At 41.8% G+C, this 24,673-nt stretch overlaps 1 protein-coding gene across 7 annotated transcripts in view; it reads right to left on the reverse strand.

Moving 5' to 3' along the window:
• Positions 1–24,673, reverse strand: part of TBXAS1 (thromboxane A synthase 1) — a 246,881-nt gene that overhangs the window by 69,367 nt on the left and 152,841 nt on the right. For all 7 annotated transcript variants that reach the window (XM_030041204.2, XM_030041203.2, XM_041129476.1 and 4 more), the window contains 3 exons: positions 24,407–24,555; positions 21,990–22,120; positions 690–1,004 (listed from right to left, as the gene is read on the reverse strand). In XM_030041204.2, coding sequence (XP_029897064.1) covers positions 690–1,004; positions 21,990–22,120; positions 24,407–24,555 — 595 coding nt within the window. The remainder of the gene's footprint in view (positions 1–689; positions 1,005–21,989; positions 22,121–24,406; positions 24,556–24,673) is intronic.

Below are 24,673 nucleotides of genomic sequence, written 5' to 3' on the forward strand. Positions count from 1 at the left end.
GATCCTCAATCTGAATTCTCATAACTAACAACTCATGCGGAGAGCGTAGGGTGGAAGAATGGCTGCTGCATGGTCTGCTAGATACACAAAATATTGTCAACGGTTATCCAGGAAACATAAATGCCCTTGGTAAATACAGATAGTGAAGGAGAAGTAATTTGAGCAAAGTATAAGAGAATTAGATATTGTGATTTTTTTTGAAGCATACACATATATTCTGCTGCTGAAGAAAAAAAATGAAGTGTGAACATTTAAAGCAAAACTTTGCAGTTTATGGTTTGTAAGAATGCTGTTTATGTCCTTACAAAGGTCAGCAAATAAAATTGACCACAAACCCAATAAAAGTATCTGGACAAGAGGAAAAAAATAGAATGTGTAGTTTTAGAGTCCAGTGAGAGCTGGTTTATTTCAATAATGTAAAATATTTTGTAAAGGTTAAGCTTTCACTGTGACACAATGTTTCTGGGCCGTCTCTTCAGTTGCTGTAAAGTGACATTATTTAACAGTTTCCCAAAACCCCTAAACAATATAGATTAATTTTGAATTTTTGGCTGAAAATATTAATAAAATGTTAATATATGCTTATGTAACTGAACAAAATAGGGTTCATGCAGGTGCCGCAGTGGCATGACGACATTCACATTGCTTTGCTCCCTGCATGAAGCTCCACACCAGCACATCGTACTCACGTGTTTTGCTGAGAACTCATCAACCTCCTGAAGTACCTTCTCCTGGCACTCTGGGTTGGTGGCTAGCAAGTACGTGGCAAAGGACAGTGTGCTAGTGGTGGTCTCGTACCCAGCGATCAGGAAGAGGAAAGCTTGGCCTGCTATCTCATCCTCTGTTAATGTCTTCTGAACCTTTTCAGACGGGGCCCTGCCAGCAAGAGGCACCTCGTTCTGTCTGGAAGCGGCAGATGGATTCATCACATCCAAACACCCGGCTGCCAGGGAGTCAGCTGAGTCGCGGGAGTCGAGCATCCACTGGAGAAAATCTCTGCGCCTCTGCAGAATACAGGATGAGAAGAAGCATGAAGAATGGGTCACAGAGCAATGCCTTTACCCATGGGGGATGGAAGGAGAGAGCCGTTTCCTATTTATACTGCCCACTTGGCTCCCACAGAATGGCCACCAGCCTTTCACTGAACTAGGAGACTTCTACAGATCAGCTCGAAATGCCATCGCTAGGAGCCTGTCACTGCTTTCTTCCCAGTGGGATGAGACTGATCTGTCCCCAATACATAACAGGTATATATTTTCACGGAGGATTGCTAATGGCCAGCTCCATACAGAGCTGCTTTCATTCTCAGGGTGAGTTCCTGGCACTTGCTGGAAATAAGGGGATCGACATAGTCCATGTGCGGTCCTATGTGCACCTGCCAAGTGGAGGTGGCACAACTCATGCTTGGAGGAGTTGGCCCATCTGCTCGGAGGCACCATCCTCATTTGTTCACATGGTCCAAAGCATGAAAGTCACCATCTCGGTTTAGGGTTGCATCTACAATAATTTCTGTACCAGCTTAACAAGACAGGACTAGAAACTGATCTCAGTAAATTGGTGCATCTTTTTTATGAGGCAGTACACTTATGAACACTTGTACCAACACAGCTTTTTTTTTTTTTTTTTTTTTTTTTTTTAAAACATATTTGCAGAAATGCAGTACAACAGAAAGCATTCCTCTACCATAAAACCTGTTTGGGTGGCTTGTCTTTGCAAAATGCCCACTGAATGATTCCACTGTTACGAAAACTGCTTTCTTTCACACTAGTTTCTGACAGAAAAACTCTAATAAACAGACCTATGGACAAGAGTGAGTTGACTCCAAACCAGTCTGGACAGCAAGCTTGATTAGGCTTTGAAATATAACCCAAAAGGTTTGAATTGACTTTTGGGAGTGGGCATAATAGAATTGTGCTGAACCTAAGCCATAAGGCTATGTGATTGATTTTCAATTCCTCAAATACCAACAGAATACATGATAGCTCAAGGACTTAGAAGTGACTGCAGTGCCAGAACATGAAAACTTGTGCAGTGGGATGGACAAAAGAAGGGACCAAGTCTTTCTTCAAAAGTAAAAAAATGCTGTAAAGCTGCATTTATCTGTTAAAAAGAAATCATTTGAATGATTTCTTGGATCTGATGATTGAGAGATAAAATAGAAAAAGGAAAAGCCAGAGAAAAGGACAGGCAAACAAGATAAAGTAAGGAAGGACTAATTAATTATAAATGTCAAAGGACTTAATCAGATTTTTTTTTTTTTTTCACAAGACATGGGAGAAGAGAGCAGTGAGACAACAAAAAAGGAGAAATACTTAAGTGTCCTGTGCTTAGCTCTGCTGCCAACAAACTGTTCTGACTGATCCACAGGCAGAGAGGAATGGTTATTTTGAGGTTTGACTAATACAAGGGATTGGCACACTGCCTCTTTAACAGCTCTTTCCCTCCACCCCACAGAACCTTCTCATTTTGCATCTGTACATTATGTGCCTTCTACCCATGACCATAGTGCATCTTGCGCCCTGGTACACCCAAGAATCAATGCTCCAGACAGTAGCCAGTGCCGATCACTGCATGCTGATGGACTCTATAAATTGGCCAGTCAGACCACATCACCTCTAAGGCACAGGATTCATGCTTTTGCCCCAGTAAGTGAAGGCATACAAAGCAACATTATACACACTGTGCTCAGCGGATCAGCTCCAGCTCTGAAAATATTTCCTAGTGCCTAGACTTAGGCACAACTTCCATATTTAAATTGGCCATGCTTCCTTGGTCTCTCATTTCTAATACAGCAAGCCAAAAGTTGCAACTGCCCTGCTCCTCTAGCATGATAGAATACCTCTGCTCTTTTATGTTCCTCTAGTCTGGAGGAAACAAGACTTCATGCATACTTCAGCTGTGCATAGCTAAAAATCTCATTTAACTTTTCCAGGAAGGGCTTTATTCACATCGTGGGAGTCCATGTATTGCATAACTCAGACTCCAACTCTTTGGCATAGCCTGTGCTATGGTACATATATTTGGGTTAGGCCATTTTTTAAATAAAAAACAACCCCCAAACAGTCCAGTTCCAGTGTGCTCATTACTGTGTGGATAAACTAGTCCAGTATAGGAACGAACTGCATCCACAGAGATACTCCGTTTTATCCGTTAGGACCAGTCATCATCACCTAAACTACCTTCGTAACATAAAAATATATAATTACATTCATATTCAGTAGAATTGTAACACGCTACAGTTCAAATGGTGTAACATTTGGTATGGTTCTGCATTCATCCTTCTCTAGCTGTGAATTTTCTTGTAAACAAACCCATTGCTCTCTGAGAGTTTGCAGTTCCCAGTCACGAGCTGTTAGCTTAGTCTGGTCTTATATTTAGACAATACACTCTCTGGAGACCCTGTAAGATGTTTCTCCAGCCTTAGACAAAATCAGGTCCCAGCCTTATACAAAGCATCTGGTTATTGCTATGATAGTAAAGTAATAATCATAATGACTAGTGAATAAAATTTCATTCATGAGAATTTTTGCTGAAAGCAAACTTAATGAATGCTAGCACAAGTGACTATTCCCAAGAATGTGCTCTGAAATGCCTCTGTGGCCATTTTGAGGAGCTCTTTTTATTACTCACATAATATATTTGGTTAGGAATTTAAAAGCTTGTCTTGTTGCAGAATCTGTTTATAAGGTCACCCTATCGAGAAACAACTAGATGCCTTATTTGTGCCATGTAAGTTGTTTACAGGTGAGCAGGGGTTGCTAAGAGCAATGGCTTCATAAACAATCCTTACAAAAACACCATTCATTTGTAAAAACTACTTGAATAATAGTGGGGGGAAAAAAAAGCATAAAATTAGAAAGATGCAAGCTTTTTTTCCAGATAATTCTACACAGTGGAAGGAGCTATATTTTAGCAAAGCTTCTCTTCCTTATGGTTCATTCTACTTCACTTTAGGCATCAGTATAGAATGCAACATAAAAAATCGTCATCAACCCAAGCGAGAGAAAAGATTTCCAGGGTTATAACAGTCATAATGAAACATATTTTTCTTCCGCACCATCAGGATGAAAAAATCACTCTGACTCAAAACCCTAACAATGGCAATAGAGGCAAACAAACACTAGCATAAAAACAAATATAATTGGATTGTTAAGTGCTGGAAATGAGGAAAAGGTATCTCATGAAAATTCACGGGGGTTTTCTCCACTTCGTTTGACAGCAGGAAAAAAAAAAAAAAAAAAGGCATTTTTTTCAGTTTGACAACAGACCAGGTAGTGACAGTGTCACTGCACAAAAACATTCGCTGGACATCACATACAGCTGCTGGCTTCCTTTTTCCATTGGGGACATTTGTTTGATTTTCCTCACAAAAAGCAGAAGCCCATAATAGCCTCTATCCTGTCCTCTGACACTTGCATAGTTATATTACAATGGCCTCAGAAACAAGTTCCCGCTTCAAAAGAATGGTGTGCCAATGCAACGGACTCTTGTTTTGCCCCCGTACAACACAGAGCCTACAATTAAGCCAATGAAAATTGAATGGAAAGCTACTATTTGAAAAAATCTAATTTGAATGCAATATGGGACAGGGTGCATGTCTAACTTGGTGGTGACACAGACATCCCCTTTGAAATATATAATAAGACAAGCCCCGCTTTCAGCTTTCCCAAGATAGACACCTTGCAATATATTTCCTGACACCAGTGTTCTGGGCCGTATCATTTCTCTCATTAGTCTCCTTAAACATCACCTGGCCATGCAGAGAAATCATTCTGCACAGAACCGTAACAAGCTATGTGCTACACACTGGAAGAATAGATGTGTGCTATACTGGGGAAGGCCAATGCAGCAGTATGTATCACCCCTCCTCAAATCACTGCTTTTAAGTTTTGCAACTGTCAGAAGAAGAAAGATATATCACTCACATTTGTGATGTATCATGACTTTTCTCACAGGAGGCAAGGGTCCTGGGGGGGTGGGGGATGTCTCCAGCTCTTTCCATCCTAAACAGGGAACTGTGTTTTCATATCTAAGACTGACATCCCAGCTGACCTGTTGGCAAATTCACCGCTGCTTTGGGGATCCAGGGGACCCTTGGGTTATGCTTTTGGCAGAGAGATTGAGCCACTCAACTTCGCTGCAAGGTGAAGTAAAAAATTACTTATGGAAAACTACCAAATGTATATCAGTTAGAATTTCTCTTCTTAATGTTGTGATTTCAGTTGTGTTTTCTGCAAACTATACTCAAATTTTGCACCACTCTGATAGTTCAGTTCCCCATTTTGAGTTCAAAAGAGCCCAGAACTACAAAAAGCAACTGAAAGATGAATCAAGGAATCAAACTAGATGACATAATCGGCTGGTATTCTGTAAAGCACTTGCTGTGGTGCAGAAGTCATACAAATGTGATGCTGCTAATATAATACCACTCACAATAAACTGTGCAGACCCTCCTTGCTCTGATGGCAGCTCAAAAAAGCAGAAGCTAAGCTTCAGAATCCTTACCTAACAGGTAGAAAGCTCACATCTCATAATATTTCCATTTCCTACAAACTTGTACAAATGCTGCTATATTAGTTTATATCCAGGTCACTTTTGTAAGTTCGATTTAGCAACCATCATTTTAGGTGAGACAAATCTGTGTCACCCTGAAGTTACCAGTAAAGCATGACAGTACCTACCTAGCTCCTTTTGAAAAAGAAGCACAAGCTGCAGTCCCACTAAAACTATCATTTTGCCAAACTGCTTTGAAAGCATCAAATTCAACCTCTCCTTAACACTTGCAGGTTTCATTTGGTTTCTCAGTGAAATCACAAAAAAGCCAGTCTCTCTGCCAACACATCCAGTCCCAAAACATTTCAAAGAGATCGTCCCTTTGCCTTGTGCTTGAACCCAGAAGCTGGAATTAACTGGGAGGCCAGAGCTGACAGCCCTCAAATTTGTGCATCTGAAGGTTGGGGGCATGGTGCTCTCGCAGGTGACGCTCAGCTCTGGCAGGACCTGAAGTGTGTGAACTGCAGGGTACGGCCGTCGTTCGACGGCTGGGAGGCTTTCAGTCTGGCAAAAAATACTCTTTTGTTTGCATTTGTTAACATCAGCTGGTGAAACCACTGTAATGTTTTTATTGTAAATGGGCTGAATGTCTGACAGCAGGCATGTCTTACAAAGCAATATAACTTGCATTAAAACCTGAGTAAATTTAAAGCAAACAAAAAATATTCAGAGTGCCCACTTGGAAAGTGGAGCAGCCTTTTGCCAGCCTGGCCTGATCTTAACGGTTGTAGTGAAACTCCAGACTGAGAAGATTTTGTATAACTTTGGACTTGTTCTGATATTTTCATATATTATCATCGCTAAACTCCCATGCAAGTTTCTGGCAGTAGTTCACAGCAGTGAGGGAGCACTGTGAGTATTCAATGACACCGCATTTGATGGTAGAAGCCACAGCAATGACTTTGCTTTCTACTTGAAAGAAAAAAGAAGCGTCCCTACAATAATGTTGCAAAAATGCTACATGAAATGCTGAGCAAGCCCCAAAGGGGCAGGTACGTCAGCAAATTGATGAAGGCAACTGAGCATGGAAAGTATTAAACATGGTAACAAAACATATCTTCTATATACCAACAATGTTCTTTTAAAAAATAAAAATAAAAAAACAAGAGTAAGTGTAAATTCAAGCATGACATGGATTTTATTGGCTGAGTTTGCCGCTAAATCTGCAGAGTGGCCGATATGAATTACGGGTTAAAGCACTGACCTCCACAGAAGCTGGCATGCTTAAAGCTGCACTCCCTTTTTTTGTTTTTAAAACACAGTTAGAACTGGTGCAGCTTCTCCATCTGTAAAATCAGTACAACACGCATCAAATCTTAAAAAAACCCATGAGGAAAAGCTAATGATGATCTCAGAAAACCCTTTAAGACCTAGGATGAAAACAGATTTTCACAGACTCAAAGAGTTTAAGGCAAAAGCACCATCACATGGGGGAAAGAGGCCTGGAAGGAACTCAGCAAGTTATCTACTCCATCCCCTTGCCACGAGGCAGCATCAGCCAAACCAACACTGACAGCTGTTTGTCTAACCTGGTCTTAAAAACCCAGCCAAACTCCAGCTTCCCACAGCCTCCCCAGGCAGTCCACCCCAGCACTGAACCATTTTCGTCACTGGAGAGGTTTCCTCTCCTCCAGGGAGTCACTGCAGATATTGCAAATCATCAGATTTCACGCAGCTACATCCGTAATGTCTGAGGCTCCACAACCTGTATCTGCATATGTGTCTCTGTCTCTCTCTATATATATTACTTCAGTAGGTCTTTAACAAAGCATGCTGATAACAGAAAAATCATACTGCTAAAAAATACGAAAGTATTTTCACGTGGTAGTGCCTCCATTCATGGGGTAAGGGAGAAGAGTGCTCAGGTACTGCTGGTTTCTTCCTCAAAAATTTTGCACTTTTCTGACCTTCAAAATGCAAAGTTAAAGTAAGAACATTAGTAATCTACAGAGGCATGGGCAAGCCTAATTCAACCTGAAAAATAAAGCTGAGAAGAATTCTTAAAAATCAAGATTTTGTTAGTGACCCATCTCCCTTCAGCTTAAACTGCTGCAAGTGGCACTAGAGGGCTCACATCTTGAAAGATAACAGGCTCCTCGAGATGTTCCCACAGAGTCCAGGGATGAAAATAAATTTGAATTTCAGATCTAATTGTTAGCAAATGGAGAGAGAGCAAAGAACTGTTCCTAACCGAGACAAGCTTAACATCGCTCTTTATGGCTCTTGCAGAAGGAGGCTGTTTTCAATCTTAAGTGTGTGGACCTGTTGACTGTGAACTGCAAAGATCCTAGCTGGAGGTCTAACTTGGCTGAAGTGATATGTGGGGTGAAGAGGTACTACAATTACGGGAGAGAGAAAATAAGACACACACCTATTTGATTGTTTCATTAATTATGTGGGCCCACAGAGAAACCTCCAGCTTGCCTAGAGAGCTGGAAACCCTTCCAGTAGTTCCTCCGTGTAAAACCAAGGGATTGCCTGCAGCCTGGTCCATTTACACCCCTAACGAACTGACCATTGTCTCTGACTCTGGGGAGTTTCCTTCCAATACCAGGCTGAGCAGAATGAGCTGGGTGTCTAAGAGAAGCACTGACTTTCTCCACGAAATTCAGTCTAATGGCAAACAAGTATCATGCACTTTGTGGCAGCTGGTTGGCATCTCCGCCGCGTTGGGCTGGCAGCCTCGGCGCAGAGCACAGCACAGCAGTACAACCACCACAGCTCCCTCCATCGCATACACGTGTGGGGAAGGCTCAGAAAACAGCCCAAAATGCAATGGCTAGAGAGTCTCATCCAGCTTTCCTAACCCCTGCATCGTGGTGAGCGAGAGACACTGGTAGCAACTAACAGTGGACTGCAACTTCCTTATTCTGTATTTGCAAAACATTTAGGATAACAACACTCCGATAATGACTCCCGCCATTATCAGAGTACAAACAACAAATATTGAATTTGTGTGTGCGGTAGCTGAGCTTCTCCTGCCCCACACGTTTCGTCGCTTGGAGGTGGAGGAGTGAGATTATCAGAATACACAGTGGGCAAGCACAACAAAAGAAGAAATAACCGGGCGCTGGGGAGGAAGAAGAGCTTGGGCCGGGCTCTGCCGCTGCACGCCAGTGCGTGGAACCGGCACCCGCTTCCAAATCAGCAGCGAGCTGACCACCCCCCCGCACACTGTGTGCACGCATCCTCTCCCAAAGCTTATCTGGCCTCCCAGTAAAGCATCCGACACTCCTCCCCTCCGCTATTTGCAGGAGGAAGGGAGGATGCAGGAAGGGAGTGTTTTAGGCTGAGTGTCTGACACCCAGAAGCTTGACCCTCTGCTGACTCAAATTGCTGACTAAAGGCTGCTGTTGCAGGCAGCCCTCTGTTCCTTTTCTATTTGCCACAGATTATAATTGTATTTGCTTAACTTTAATTCCTGATTAATAATCAGTTCTGGTTTTAGCCGTTGCCTGACATTCAAGAAAATGCACAGGAATCTCATTATTGCTTCTTTATCCTTTGTTCTTCCTGCCCCATACGCTCTCTTTAACAAGTCTGCAAAGCCCCACCACCCACTTCGAAGAACCATCAGGACATTTTGGGGCCATCCTGGGAATTTGCTGTTCACATCCTGTCCTGTCCTCCCTCATGTCTCCCCATGGTTTGTTCAAGATCCTCTCTTTCTGCATCATGTTACATATAGACTGGATACCTTTTGAGGGAAGGAACACCTCATTATTTGGTTTTGTGATGGCCTTAAGTAATTCTGGGTAACTAAAAAAATACCTTTTTTTTTTTAAACTAAACTAATTATGGCTGTGAGACTGATATAAATGACATGTATTGTTACAAAAAAGTACAATTAATGTCATTTATGTTCTTTATTAACAACATGGAAAAAACACTTGCCTTTTCTATTACTTCTCTGAGCAACCGCTCTCCACTGCTGGCAGGCGATCCTACTGCTGGCTTATCCATTCATGATCACACCTGCACCCTACCTAAGGATTATCCTGGATCTTTGGCTATATTAAACTGGCTTTTACCTATAGTACATAAATCGCTTCTACACCTGACTCTCCACTTGTGTGCATGAAGGGGTACAGGTTTCTAACGCAGTGGGTGAAAGCAGCATTGGGAAGGAAAGGATTATTTTGAGCTACCCAGTGACCAATAACAAATTGTGTTATCCTTCGCAGTTTCATGGATGCTCGGTTCAGTTATGGGTTTTATCCAATAGATGGCTCCTTGGTAGCAGGAAGGATTCTCCCCCTGCTCTCCTTTCCTTTACAGAGCTTCAGTACGACTTTCTAATATTTACACAGCTATTATCTTGCAAATATAGGCATTTTGTGCACACTGATAAACACACAGAAGAAGCATGTGTGTGTGAATTAAAGAACAAAAGAAAAATTAGATGGCATTTTATATATTTCGTGCCACTTTGTCCTCTGCCAGTACAGGGATGCATGAAAAATGACAGTCAGGCAGCCCTGTGGTCTGGAATGCTTCCTAAAGTCAAACTAAAAAAAAATACAACTTCAGAAACACATGAATATTAACAGCATGCCAGAATACCAGCTGTCTTTCTCCCCCAAAATATGAGGACATCTCCCACATCTTACATATCCCTGACTGAGCAACACTTAAGGAACTTACAGGCATCATTACTCCTCTGTCAATGAAAGATTTTTCTCAAGAAAAAAAAAAAAGCCTATGTGTAATTATTGATATAATGAACGAGGAGAGCACTATGTAATTGGCAGGGTGCAAGTTAACATCATTATGAGTAATGCTGCCATTTCTAAGATGGGGAAAGTGAATACGCTTTTGTTGTTTTCCAGAAAAACATAATCAGAATAATAATAGTAAAAGCTGAGACATTAATTACATTCAGACAAATCATGTTTATCCCACATAGGCGCTTGTGACTTCTCCGAATCAGAAGAGCAGTTTCCAGTCATTTCTGTCCTGAGATCTACCTTGCATCTCACTCAGGTCTTGTCAAGATCTTGTCAAACACCCGGCAGTAACCCCACTTTGGGGATTGTGACCCTCCGGTCACACCACGCGATCAAGTGAAAAGTAGAAACAGAACGCCCACAATAAATAATAAGTCTCATAGAAGCCAGACCGTGGCTATTTAAATCCCTACGGCTTAACACTTCCATGGGGCACAACTATAAGCACACTATATAACTAGATGTTAGCATCTAATATAATAACATTACTGATAATAACCTTTATCCTTGAAATATTAAGCTGCTTTGAAAAGGCGGGGAAAGGTACCGGTTTACTATAAATATACATATCAATATATAGCATTGTAACATTAGCACAATTACAGCCATAACTGTCAAGAAGAAAACGTTTCGTCCCTTTTTAAAGCTGAGCGCAATCACTGTTTATATTTCAGTGCTCCAAAAGGACTTGACTAACTCCATACCTCAAATCAGCTTTTTGCTAGCTAAAACTTGGAAAATTTGAACCAAATTGCATTTTGCTCACTCCAAAATAAGCTCATCGGCATGCTTGATCATGGGCTGTTACGCTATTGCTTCCCTTTACTCCTGAGCAGACACCCCAAACGGTCCTCCAGCCTACTGGGTATTGTGCAGAGAAGCAGCACGTGTAAAGGTAGCTCCGTGCTCTGGTGACCCCTCAACTGGCATACGGGCCCTTTGCATCCCCGGAGAACAGCCGTGACATTGCTCTTTAACAGCGCAAGGAGCAGATTTAACTCCTGGCCAGTCCCAATACTGGTGAGACACAAAAGCTCCATCTTTCCTCCTCTCAGGACTCTTCTTTCAGGATGCTGCAGCCAGCAGAACTTACCCAGACCCAAAGCCAAGCCTGCAGACTTCTGCCCTCCTCCCCTTTTCAAGGGGCCAAGTTACAAATGTGCTAAAAATCAGAGTTCACAACTGAAATACTGACAACAATTTTCACCACGGAGCAGTTTAAAACAGGCAGCAGTGATATTCATTAAGCTGTTAATAATGGATTGTGGCACAAAGCAATTTATCAAGTTTCCATTGTAATTAAAATCACTGAATATTTGGGCACTTGCAATGCACCTAGCTCTCCCTGCTTCTGAAGCTTTACATTTTAATGTGAATTATGGCTCCCTCTCCTCAGAGACCTACTAAAAAGCCCATTTTAATTGGTATGTTTTTAATTGAGATTACATTATTAAAAAGTGTACGTTTCTGTTGAAGACAGAAAGGAGGTGCTCAGCTCCCCTCCAGTCTCTGCCTCTCTCCGATATAGCTTGCTTATCCCAGCGGGAGGGAAAAATGAAGGGTAGTCGCTGCAAAGAAAGTGGAGAAAGCCGTGCGCAGTCACAGGCTATGAAGCCAGGGCAAAGCTGCCATTGACTGAGGCGGATGCAGGATTTCCTAGGTGGATTTTCAGGGAGGGAGAGGAATCGCCGCAATAGTTCAGGCCGCTCTTTAGCAAAAGGCAGACGGAGGAACGCCACGCAGGGATTCCTGCCTCGCAGCCAGCTGACATTGAGGGCACATTTTAGAAAGCCTCTCCTCAAGGTTTCCAGTGACACACAATCTGTCATTTTCCATAATAAGTAACTCTAATGTTAAATTATCCTCAAAATCCAGATACGGTCATGAACGGATGGGGTCAAGTGAAGGCCTCCGGCTCTGCTGGCTCCAGCAGGCTGGGGCGGGGGGGAGAGGCAGCCCCCAGGGCAGCCTGGGCACGGTGGCAGGAAGAGAATTGCCAACAAAGTTGGTCACCTTTGTGCATTGAGACGGTCAGATTGACTTGCAACCAGGTTCAAAAGAAAAGCAACTTCATGTACTTGGCATCCAAATGCTGGCCACATAAATGGTTCTCCTGGTGGCAAGATGGGCTGTCGGTGTCTCTTAATAGTAGGAGTATGGATCTGCTAAGGTAAGTAGACACAAGAGAAAAGGGAGAAATACCAAAGGAGTGCAAAGCAGATACCAACAGTTGAGATAGATCAAGGGAAAAACCTCCAGAGATCAAAACATGCCAACAGACGGACAAGACAGTTGAACCAGAATGAAATATCATGGAATGGCTTTTTCATAACTGCTTCAGAAAAGGTCATACTGTATTGCAAAAAGAAGGCAGTGCGTGGGGCTGAGAGAGGTCACTGTAGGCAAATAGAGACACTCAGAGAATAACAGAGACAAATTCAAAGATCACTCACTAATACCACAAGTGCCGCAACTCCCCTCCTAGTTCTGGGAGTGACTCAGGGAGGAAGGATAGTGAACCAATAACAAATAAAAAAAAAAAAAAAAAAAAAAGGGATGAAATATGAAAGACAAAACTGAAAATGTTAAAACTGACAGAGAAAGGGAAAACTCTGTTATTGCAATTAGGTCAGTAAATATGTGATTTTTTTCTAAATTAAGAATTTAGATGCTACGCTCTAGTTACATATGTCAGAAGAAAGTCTGCTTGTAGAGGGAAATTACCAAAACATGCTATTGCTCTGAACAGCAAGGTAAAATAAATGCATAAAACTCCCAGTCCCATTCAACAGATCCTTGCAGATTTAGATCAAGAGTAAGGAAAAAAAAAAAAAAAAAAGACTATGTAAATAAAGATTAGATCTTATATCCCACCTTGGCATTAAAGGCCACCACCCTGTTATGCAGAAAATTAATCTTCAGATGATTTCACTTTATGGCAAGACTCCCTTTATTTGCTGATTTGAAAACCCCACACCCTGGATGAAGACCAGATCACAGATTAAGCAGAAAAAAGGAAAGCCTTTCAGTGACCTAAAGTAGGATCTTCTGAGAAACTTGGGAGGGACAGACCACAAGGATAACATACAGAAGAGATGACGAACTGTAAGAGAGAGAAGTTACAAAAGAAAGGGAACGTGCACTTCAGGGTGACGTTTTTTTCCTTTCAGCCAAAGGGATGAATACCGAGACCGTATCGTGAAGGAAAGCAAATGACAGGAAGCGGGAAAAGACACGTTGGAGAAGATCTACTTTATGCTGAGGGAATTGCAAAGGGAAACTGTACTTCCAAGCCTATAGGAAAATGACCCTGAAAGACAGATGTAACACTGCTTAGGCTGGATATTTTGCACAGATGAGAACATGCAGCAGAAAGGCCAGATTACTGACTGATTTGGCATGTATCAACAGATATATGACTACATCAGATTCTGCCCCAAGTGCTATAAAAGAAAGGCAGCTGGAGATGCTTTACTGCCTTCCCAGAAAACAGATACCTTCTTCTCAGCCCTGGACACAGCAAGGTCTCATCGGGTACGTGTAACTTCTGCGATCCAACACCCAGGAACATTTCCCCAAAGACACACAGTGACCTAACAGGTTGCAACAGCCTCGATCCAATTATTTGCTCTGATGGGAGTATCAGGAGAGATGCTAACTAACCAGGGGACAAACTTTATGTCTAAGGTCATGAAACAGCAGTATTGAGTACTAGGTATAAAAAGTATTAAAGCCTATGCCACATCCTCCTCAAACAGATGGCCTTTCAGAAAGATTTAATCAGACATTGAAATGCATGCTGCGAATACTCATTACTAGCACAGGATCAGGCTGGGACAAGTGGCCAGCACTGACGTTATTGCCTACAGGGAATTACCACAGGCATAAACAGGATTTTCAACGTTTGAACTTCTCTCCAGATAACAAGCACAGGGTCCCCTTGCCATCATAAGGGAGGGTAAAGCAAAAAATTCATGATGGGGTGGGCCAGCTCTAGGTTGCAGAGGAGAAGCAAAAGACCCAGGCCCTTATAAGGAACAACCACCTTTTTTTATTTGGCTTCCTCATCCTCCGTTTTTCACCTGTGTTGGTCAAGCCACCACAAAGGTCAGTGACACAGACCAGTGTTTGCTGGATCCCACCTTCAAAGCACAATGAGCTCTTGCTCTTCGTATTTTTATGGACACATAAAACAGAGCTGTGACCACTCCCTCCCTTTCAGTACCGAGAACAGGAAAAACACAGTATAGCCTCAACAACCAGCACCTAGAAGGAGGTTTAAGTAGGGCTGGCCAAAAAAAAGAAAAGAAAAAAAAAAAAGAGGACTTTTGATCTCCCCTTCAGCGATGGGGCAGTTTCTTTGAAAAAGACAGGTTTGCTTTTCAATTCTTTCTTCCTCCAGTTTTTCAGAGAAATTTTACCGCAAATGTTATTTGAAAGAGTCCTTAAGCTATCTTTTGGCCTGGATTTTTGATAAACAGTATTTTAAGTGACTGATTTTACCACATAAATACAATTTTTAAAAGTCACTAAAACCCTTGACGTTACCAACAACTGAGCATGTGGGTTTATTTATTTTTACTCTGGATGAAAAAGCCTTTTTTCAACACTAAAAATCCCACCCTTCTCCATTAAAAGATGTTTCTCATATGCTGTAGATCAGTAAAGCCAAATATCCATCTTCACTTCCCACACCGGCTGGTGAAAACAGGAGGAAAATGCATGCAAACCTTATTGAGAGAAGCATTTAAGTCCTTCCTCCCCGTAACTCTGAAGGGATCCTGTTGGCCTAACGACTTCTGTGGATTAATGCTGCTATAGGGAGCGTCTGAACCTTCCGTCTTCCGCCCAGAGAGGGGGAAAGTTACCTTTTTTTTGAAGGCCCTCTGAAGGAGCTCCACCACACATCTCTTAGAAAGCGAGGTTAGCTTTTCCTGCACGGATACCCACATTTTCCCAGTACTGTCTGCAAGATCATCCTCGGCAACTCCAGGTACACAAAAATTTCACCAGCCTAATCAGTATGAACACGCTGGTGGTTTGATTTCTTTTCTGTCCTTTGGTACAAGTCTATGTTCTTGCAAACTGAAGCATGTGAGTGGTGCTGCAAGAAGTCAATGAGATGGCTCGTGTGCGTGACGGCACTTTGAACCCAGATTGTAGCTGAGGTGGGACGTGTGAAATATGAGACAGGGACACCGCTCCTGTCACCCCCGAAGAAGAAATGAAGATACACAGGAGTGGCTGAAAAAGACTACAAGGGGGTGGGGAGAGATGGAGATATTGGAGAAAGAGTCCCAGATGGCAAGATTATACTGTTACAGTTGCTGCAGGGTTTGCTGGAGTGGGGCAGATAACATATACATGATACCGTCTGCCTGTTCCTTGTCTAGGATCCATAAAGTACACTGATCCATAACCAAGGAGGCAGTAGGAATGGTGTGATAAGAGCAAAGGGTAAGCGACAGCAAGCAGACCTGGTATATGCTTGCTGGCAGCAGGTAACCAAGCAGACATTTGCTATCTGCTTGTGACGGCAGTGCTCGTAAAGCGCCGGGCTCACAGGTGTGCTGGGCTGCAGAACTGGGACAGATGCAGCAGTAATGCAAAACTCCTCCTGCTTCCCCATCGACCCGCCTCAGGGAGGTGAGGAAGTCACCGCTCTCGTTACTTATTCTGTCCTTGATCTCTTTGGAACAGAGAGACCGCAGAACTGCATTTCACGATGAAAGCGCCTCAGCCAGACACTTCAGCCCAGGCCTGAAACCAAAAGATCACATTTCGTAGGCCTGCAGTTCATCGTTGGAAAGATAACAACAGACTGATCAAGAAATTTCAACTGGTGACCAAAAGTAATAGGGATTTCAAGTTCATCTCCATTCAAGGTTTTGAGGCCTTGGTAAGTTTAAATGCCTACTTAAGAAATCCTAAGGAAGCTATAAAATTAACTACATCTTTAAGAAAAATAAAAAAAAGAAGAAAAAAAAAAGAAGGATTTTTCTTCCAATGTGGGAATGAAGGAACACAATTTTAAAAGCAAGCAGCAATGGCTTGATTTTTAAAAGAAGGTGAATAACTAAAATGCCTATTAACATAATGCCGCTTCTTTTTCCTCTTAAAATCACCGTATGCTGCCCAAGCATGGTCACCAGCTTTAATGTTCGAAAGGTTTTTAACATATTCTAGAGGAATGATAGCCTTCTGCTTAAAACAGCAGGGATACAGGTTTGAGATTTGGGTTCAAACCCCATATTTAGCACAAATTCCCTCTATGTCTTTAAGACACACATTCACCTTTCTGGAAAGCCCACTTCACATTTCCTCCTGACAAAGGCAGTGGATAATGACATGATCAAACCGTGAGAACAGCCCAGTGGAACAGAACTGCAGCATCCCTCCTACAGACTTAGAAAAACAAAAGGATCAGACTGATCCTTTGTTTTACTGACTTTATTAATCAATATAAATGGATTATTTAATATTGCTATATAGTGCATATCCTTAAATGGACACCACCTTCTTTCAAATATAAACAAGTTTTGCTGGCTTTTCTACAAAGGCAAGAAAACTGCACACTATTAGAAGGTGTCTAATCCTCCCATCTGCTGTTTCCTTAGAAAAATATTTACTTTTTAACATCTGTACTGCATTTCCACAGTTCAAACACACACATCGCTCCTGGAATGTACACAGTATTTAGCAAATTTTTAACTAAGTTTTCTTAGTAATTGTATAGTTTTCCCTTGACAAGGAGAGGATCAGACTTTTTCAGGAGGATTACCTCTGCTCAACTCATTTCAAGCAGCTCTTGAATAAAATAGTTCATTAGTTCATGAAAAGGAAAAACTCCAGGGAGCTGCTGGGGAAGGAAGAGAAAAGAACAGAGTGCCACAGTAATTAGGTTTTCAGATTGTCCCTTATCCTCCAGAATGCAGGTACACACACACACGTCCCTCTTCCCCTTAGGTAAAGCATTTAGGGGAGCTCATTGCACGTTTTTCCCTGGGAATCGGTGTTCCAGAGATTAAAGTTGTAACCAGGCCATCACTTCCCAGAAAGATATTAAAAGATACCACTTCCTTATAGCACATTTGTATTGCTAGTCCACAGTGCAAGGGCAGTTATCTCCCCTTTACAAGCATTTAAATACCTTAGTTTCAGACTTCCTCAAAATTCAGTTTCCTGACCCTTTTAAGCTCCCATGGCTGATGCTGGAAAACCAAAGGATCTCCACACACCAGGTATCACTCGTGCCTGCCCAGGTGTACGGGCAGCTCGGGGGCAGCAGAGCCACTGACTGTACCTGCCTGGGATCAGGGAAAGGATTGGCCAGGAACGAGGATTGGAAGTGAGGAAAACTGGAGGGGGTTGCAATTGTTTGCTGGCAATTGCTGACCAGAGGACAACCTTCTGATCTAGACCTAGCACAGTAGAGTACAGAGCATCCCAGAGCCATACCAATTCATGGGAGGCCAGATCGTCACCAGGACTGACAGCACCGTACAGCTTCTTTGTGGCTTTACACCACGTGGCTCACGGGCAGCGTGGTTCGCAGCAGCACAGCCTTCACACTCTTCGCCCGTTGTTCCTTCTGTCTGCTCTGCACTTACACCAAAAGCATTCGGGTAGTCCGGAGGTCTCCAACCAGGTTGACTAAACTGCCGACCGAGATGCCAATGAATATAGTTCTGGTGACGCTTCTGTGCTTTGTCACCCTCTCATTTGAAATCGGCTTGAGACCACCAAGAAACAGCTGATCATCATCAGGTCACTACCTGCCTGGCATGGATCAGTGACCTTGAATTATGCATTCACAGCAGACAATGTGACTGGAAAAATCAGGAGATGCCAGAAGAATGTGCTGGAGCCTCTATGAACTCTCCACTTCTCCTTGTTAAGGGGCACGTATTTTGAAAACTGGATTTTCCCACAGATCTGTTGCGATTTTCCAAAAATGATGTTTTGCAATATCCTTACATTGTTACATTCCAATTGTTGTTATTACTATGGATTACAAATGAAATTCTGGCCTTTCATCTGCTGGGGGGGCTTAATTTCAACCCACAGATTTAGAAAGTAGTCTCAATTTTGAGCACCATGAAAGACACCTTCATCTAGATATCATAATTTAGAACAGACTGGTAGGTTAAGAACTGAGCTATAACATGGTAGAAAAACAACTCTTACATGAATAATGATTTGCATATCAGATTATTAAATGAAAATCTATCAAACTATCATTTACTGAAGTAAACAAACAGTCTATCTGCCCTGTTTCTGGAAACATTTTGCCTCAGGGAAAAATTTAAACCTGGGCAGATAATCAGGATAAGGTATTTGAACACTTAAATCCTGCTGGAGTCTTCAAAGTAGGTGTTAAGTGGTGCATTAAATTTGTGCTGTTTCTTCTGAGCAGGGTGAATTTGCTCTTCTGTAAATAGCGGGAAAAGCATTTTACAATAATTTGAATCCATGAATAAATGTAATATATTAAAATTTCTAAAGTACAACCATTAAATGTTTTTGTATATAAGCCAAATGAGTAGAATATCCAGGACTGAAATTATTTGACTGACCACAGAAAGATAATATATAATTAAAATGACATCTGCAGCACTAACTGATGGGATGAGAGAAAGTGACATCACAGATCTCATATAAGCTGCAAGCATGTTATTAGATCTAAACCTGGCTGTAAAATTACTATCTGCCCATGGGATTATCTTTAGGCATTCAGAAGTATTGTTTCATTTACTGATAGAACAGGGATGATAACAGGCTGACTTTGCTTGTCACATTGTTTTTTGGCCTTTCTTTATCCATTGTTCACATTAGCTGCAGATTAGAGGAAGACAAGCTTCAGCTGAACCACTTTCGTGGAGGTTTTATTGTTTTACAGTTTGTTCAAAGGCGCTTTTTTTTTTTTTGCCTTTTTTTATTTTGCCCCCCCCCCCAAAGAAAGGAACCCAAAAGAATTTTTAATGGTGATAAAATCAATGAGGAGTAAAAGATGCACACAATGTAACATCTAGGAATGTGGCAATCTAAGGAATACCCATTGGCCTAAGGCAGCAAAGGGAGACCGTAAGACTTTGCTTATAGCTCCCGTTATTAGCAGTACAAAGAACCAGTAGCTACCGGTTATGTCCTGGCCTCATTAAAATTCAGCGCCAAAACTCTAACTGACTTCAGTGGGTACATTTCATCATTCAAGACCTAGGACACAAGACATAATTCTCCTTCAAATGCAGGGCTATCTGGGACACCTAATCTCTACAGATTACATTTCTGCATTAAATTGGACACAGCTGCATTTTGATCTGTTTCACATACCATTTTTATGTTCTTGGCAAATTATTAAGTTGCCTATACTTGTAACAAGACTCATGTGCCACCAACCTAAAATAGTTAAGATTCTAAGAGCGCGTAACAAGACAGGCAGTGAAAAGGGAAAAAAAGGAAGCTCCAAACTTTCCAGTCTCTTTTGAAAGCCACCCTAATGATCCCGAACTGCAAAGGGGACTTAATGCGCTCTCAGAAATCTGGTCCTAAGTGTCTAACTCCCAGCGTTTGAAATAGTTCCCATATGCCAACTTTGCAAACTAGGAGAAAGTCCAGGAGCAGGCAGGACCACAGCCAGTCATGGACTTGTGCATACACTGTGAAGGCAAACACAGACCTTGTACTTTCCTCCACACTGCCCTGATACTGGGCAGCTACTGCCATGAGTTATTTCTTACAGCACCTCCCAGCATCCCTTCCAATATAACCTTAAACCTCTGCTCCATCAACCACTGCAATGTGCAAACAGGCTGCATATGCAGAGACTGCTGCCTCCTGCTTTTGTGGCTACAATCTTGCTTTTCTTTGCGTTTTCTCCTAACCATACGCGCCTGCTGTCCTTTATCTTAGTCTGCAGTTTGAGGGAGTGACCGTCTCTAGTCTAGTGAAGGATTTAGCCCACGATCAATGCCCTCAGTGCTACTGTACTGCCACAAAAATACATTGCATTTTATTGATAGTGCTTAATACATTAACTACTTTTAATCCACATTAGATTGTTCCATTGTCCCTTTTATCCTTTTATAACTGATACACAGAATAGACTTCTCATGCAGACCCCTTCAGCATAAATCTTTGATTCAAAACTCTCCATACATGCAGCCATACCAGTATGCCATTAAAAGTTCACATAGGATATGTGCACTAGAAATGAGATGTCTGCAAGCAGTTTAGATATACCATCCTTGTTCGAAAATATTCCTCCAGCACTCAGCCTGGGCCAGGAACCATGTTTATGAATCATGAATTGTTTGTGGCCGGTCAGTGGTGCCTACAATCTTTTGGATGTAAAGAAGGACGGAGACAAAAACCTAAAGCCTAGTGGGGGCAAAGACTCATAAAGGTGGGCTGGAGGAAAGACAAGAAGCGTGTGGCGATAAAGCGCAACTAACACAGAAGTGAGACTTCACTGCAGAAAAAGTCAAAGAAAAAGAGCAGAACACGCAACACAGCAAAGAGCAGCAATATCTTTGAAAATCAATTTGATTTTTAAATGTGTCCTGGATGTAACGTACGGTAAGGTAAAATCCATTTTTTTCCTGAAAGGTGACAGCTGTGGGGCTAAGCTGTGAGAAGACGTTGAGAGGATCCATTCTTACCTGTGCTGTTACCCCATCAGAATTGCTCGTCATCTCAAAGTGGTAAGAAACATCTCTTGTATTTCAATATTAACAGCTTCTTAATGTGTATGTTGTAGCATGTTTCATGTCAATTGATATGCAAAAATTGTCTCGGTTACCTTTAAAATGGAATTCTCATTGATATTCTTTGTTTCTCACTACACATCCATAATTAAGTGGTTAACTTATTTTTAGGGATATTATGTGCAGTCTGCAGTAAAGAATTGTCCAAAAGGACAAGCAGACCTGAAGAACTTTTGTATCACAGAACTGCAGCACATGCCTATGTTCCAAATGCTTTGTATATCAAGAATATACAAGACTTTCACAAAAATGCATGTGCCTTCAGATAATTCATAAAACAACAGTGATTAAAACAAAACAAAACCACCCCAGAACTGCCTTATGTCCAGATGAAAGAGAAATACACAGGTAACAAACAAATTGCTAATAATGCATACCCATTCGTTTGCATGCTTCAGGTAGAATTTACTACCTTTCTCTTTAGCCATCTCAATATCAAGTGTCTGCTCTTAACTGGACATTCAAGTTCTTTCCATTTTCAAAAGCAGTAGGAACTGTCACAGGACTATATAAAACCTGCCTCAGCTCCTAGGTAATGACTGGGTTGAAACACTCAGTGGGGGCTCCCTTTTCTCTGGTCGTTAAGGAAAAGTAACATGGACGAAACATCTGATTTTAAGATGAGAAAAAATTCTACAGTGTGAATCCTTCCTTCTGGGTCTAGAAACTGGGTTGAAAAGTCATCCCAGATGTAACATTTTCTGCATCCTTCTTTGAACAGAAATACTAAGAGAAGCAATCTTTCTTGTAATGTGTTAACAATTCTGCATCAACACCAAGCCTGGTTGATGGTACATAAAGCTAAAAATGAATAAAATCTTCACTAAATTGCTTTGAATGTTCAAACAGACTGAGTTTGCTTTTTCAACTGAGGCTTATGCCACTTCCAGTTTTTCCTCAAAACATTTGCTTATCCATATATTTATCACAGAAATAGCCTTACCTCAGCTGCATCTTGCTGTTGTCTCAAGACAATTGCATTTTTTATGGTTTGGATAAAAAATCCATTCAGTTCCTTTTGTTTCTTGTTCGGCAAAATCCGAAGCAATGGGATCATAATGAATGGGAAAGAAACTGTAAGAGATTTTAAAGAAGAAAACACTGAATCAGACTCTAAAGGCATATAATAACCCCCTCCTTTCATTAATATTATAAAACTCATCAAGTGGGATGTGTTATTTTTGTGAAACCTGTTTTTTCCTCTTTCTTTTTTCCTCTTTTTCTTCCACCCCCATAGACTGGTAAAGGATTTTCTTTTACAAATTCCATGTTGGCTAGGACTCCCCTGCCAGGCAGATGCCTTCCAAGCTTGCTTCCACAATGCTTCAGGATTTCAGTTCAGCTTCTTGATGCCACAGAGCCACCACAACAAAGGGGAGAATTATTTTCCCTGCCTACTTAAACAATTGTCGTGGTTTCGGCTGGGATGGAGTTAATTTTCCTTCTAGTAGCTGGTATAGTGTTACATTTTGGATTCAGTACTAGAATGATGTTGATAACACACTCATGTTTTCAGCTGATGCCAAGTAGTGTTTATACTAAGTGAAGGATTTTTCAGCTTCTCATGCCCGGCCAGCAAGAAGGCTGGAGGGGCACAAGGAGTTGGGAGGGGACACAGCCAGGACAGCTGACCCAAATTGGCCAAAGGGATATTCCATACCATGGGACCTCATGCCTAGTATTTAAACTGGGGGGAGTTGGCCAGGGGGGCAGATTGCTGCTCAGGAACTTACCAGGCATCGTTTGGCGAGTGGTGAGCAATTGCATTGTGCATCACTTGGTTTGTATATTCCAATGCTTCTATTATTATTATTATTGTCATTTTATTATTATTATCATTATTATTTTCTTCCTTTCTGTTCTATTAAACTGTTCTTCTCTCAACCCATGAGTTTTACTTCCCCCCCCCCCGATTCTCTCCCCCATCCTACTGGGTGGGGGGGAGTGAGCGAGTGGCTGCGTGGGGCTTAGTTGCTGGCTGGGGTTAAACCACGACAACAGTTACATACAGAAAGTGGGGGATCTTGAACTAGTCTAGCAGCTTATGGCACTGATCCATGAAATTGTGTAGTAGTCATTCTCATTTAGAGTTCTCCAATATTAGGATATTGGTTTGCTATTTTATTTTGCTTCTCTAAACAGGCCACAGACTCTGCAATTGGGATGTTATCACAAGGATGGTCTCCAGTCCATGGCCTTTATAGTCAGGAACTGGAAGCCTGAGTGAAGTCTTGCATCTTAATAAACCCCTCGTTAACTTATGAGCAGCTTAAGACTAACAAACCAGCCATCGGAAAACCCCTGTGCTGCCAACAGGGCAACACAGTGTGGAAATTCAGACCACGTAATGTACCAGCAGGAAGAGACCAACAAAGGAATCCAACCCCAAACCCTACAGACACTTTCTTTAATGAAGGACATTATCTTAGACATATAGGAGCACATTTCTGTCCCTTCAGAAATTAGTCACAAATCACACTTTGCAATCAGGTTAAACATTAACCCCAGGACATTTTGGACACACAACTCCAGAAGGAAGCAGTTCCTGTGCTGCTAGTACAGGTGCAATCTGTAATGCCAGCAGGATCAGATGGGCACAGGAAACTTTGCCACTGTGCCACCTGACACTACTGCGTGCAGGTCTAGATAGCAAGATGGCAAAACCTCAGCAACCTCAATTATGCTGTGGCCTCCTCAGCTACGATTCTTACTGCCCTTGCATTAAGAAGGCCACCGTCACCATGAAGCCTTAACTTTCATGCCCTAGAACTAAATGGCTTTATACCCCATTCTTGCATTCCCTATCTATTCACCTGAAAATAAATGCATTCTCTTAATGACAGCCTGTGCTGGCACTTATCATCTTTATCCTTTGTAGGCATCAACCAGGCTGCTGCTGCTATTCAAATAAGAATTTGAAGGACTTATACTATCTGCTTATGCTCCTCCACCTCTTTTCTTTAGTGGATTATTAGCCCACTGTTGTTTATGGGTGGGATTTCAATCTCTACCGAGCAAACCAAGTGCACAAAAACTTTACTCTCAGGCTCCAAAGGGCAGTTACTCTGTTTTAATGCAGAAGTGTATTAAAGGAGATACCGTCCCAGAAACCTTCCACTCAGATCAATCTGGAGCATTGCCTTCCCAGACTCTCAGTTTCTGGAGGACGTTGCATTAGTGGTGACAAGACCTGCAGAGCATATGATGGAAATATCAAGGGTATACTTGGCCTGTAGGTTGCATTCTGAACAACTCTGAAATAAAGTCTGCTACATATCTTCCTACTCCCGCATGTTTTGCAATTTGAGAATGACTTAGAAAATTACCATAAAGAAGTAGGAAAAGGTAGACTATACTCACGGATTAGAATGAGGAGAGGCTTAAACAAAGACATTTGAAAGAATGTTCTGCAATTCTTAACGAAGGGGTCATCGGGATTCTTCTGAGAATCCACCTCAGTACCAAAAGCTACGCTACCAACGACATCCAAGGTAAAGCAGTTGTAACACCTGCATTGAGTTGAAGAATGATAAAGCATTAGCTACAAAGTACATATCCATTAATATCTTGCTTCTACAAACATCACATAACATTAATTTTTGCTTCTGATTTTTTTTTTGCTTTTAG

Source organism: Aquila chrysaetos, chromosome 17 (assembly GCF_900496995.4).
Source record: "Aquila chrysaetos chrysaetos chromosome 17, bAquChr1.4, whole genome shotgun sequence".
Classification (NCBI taxonomy): domain Eukaryota; kingdom Metazoa; phylum Chordata; class Aves; order Accipitriformes; family Accipitridae; genus Aquila; species Aquila chrysaetos.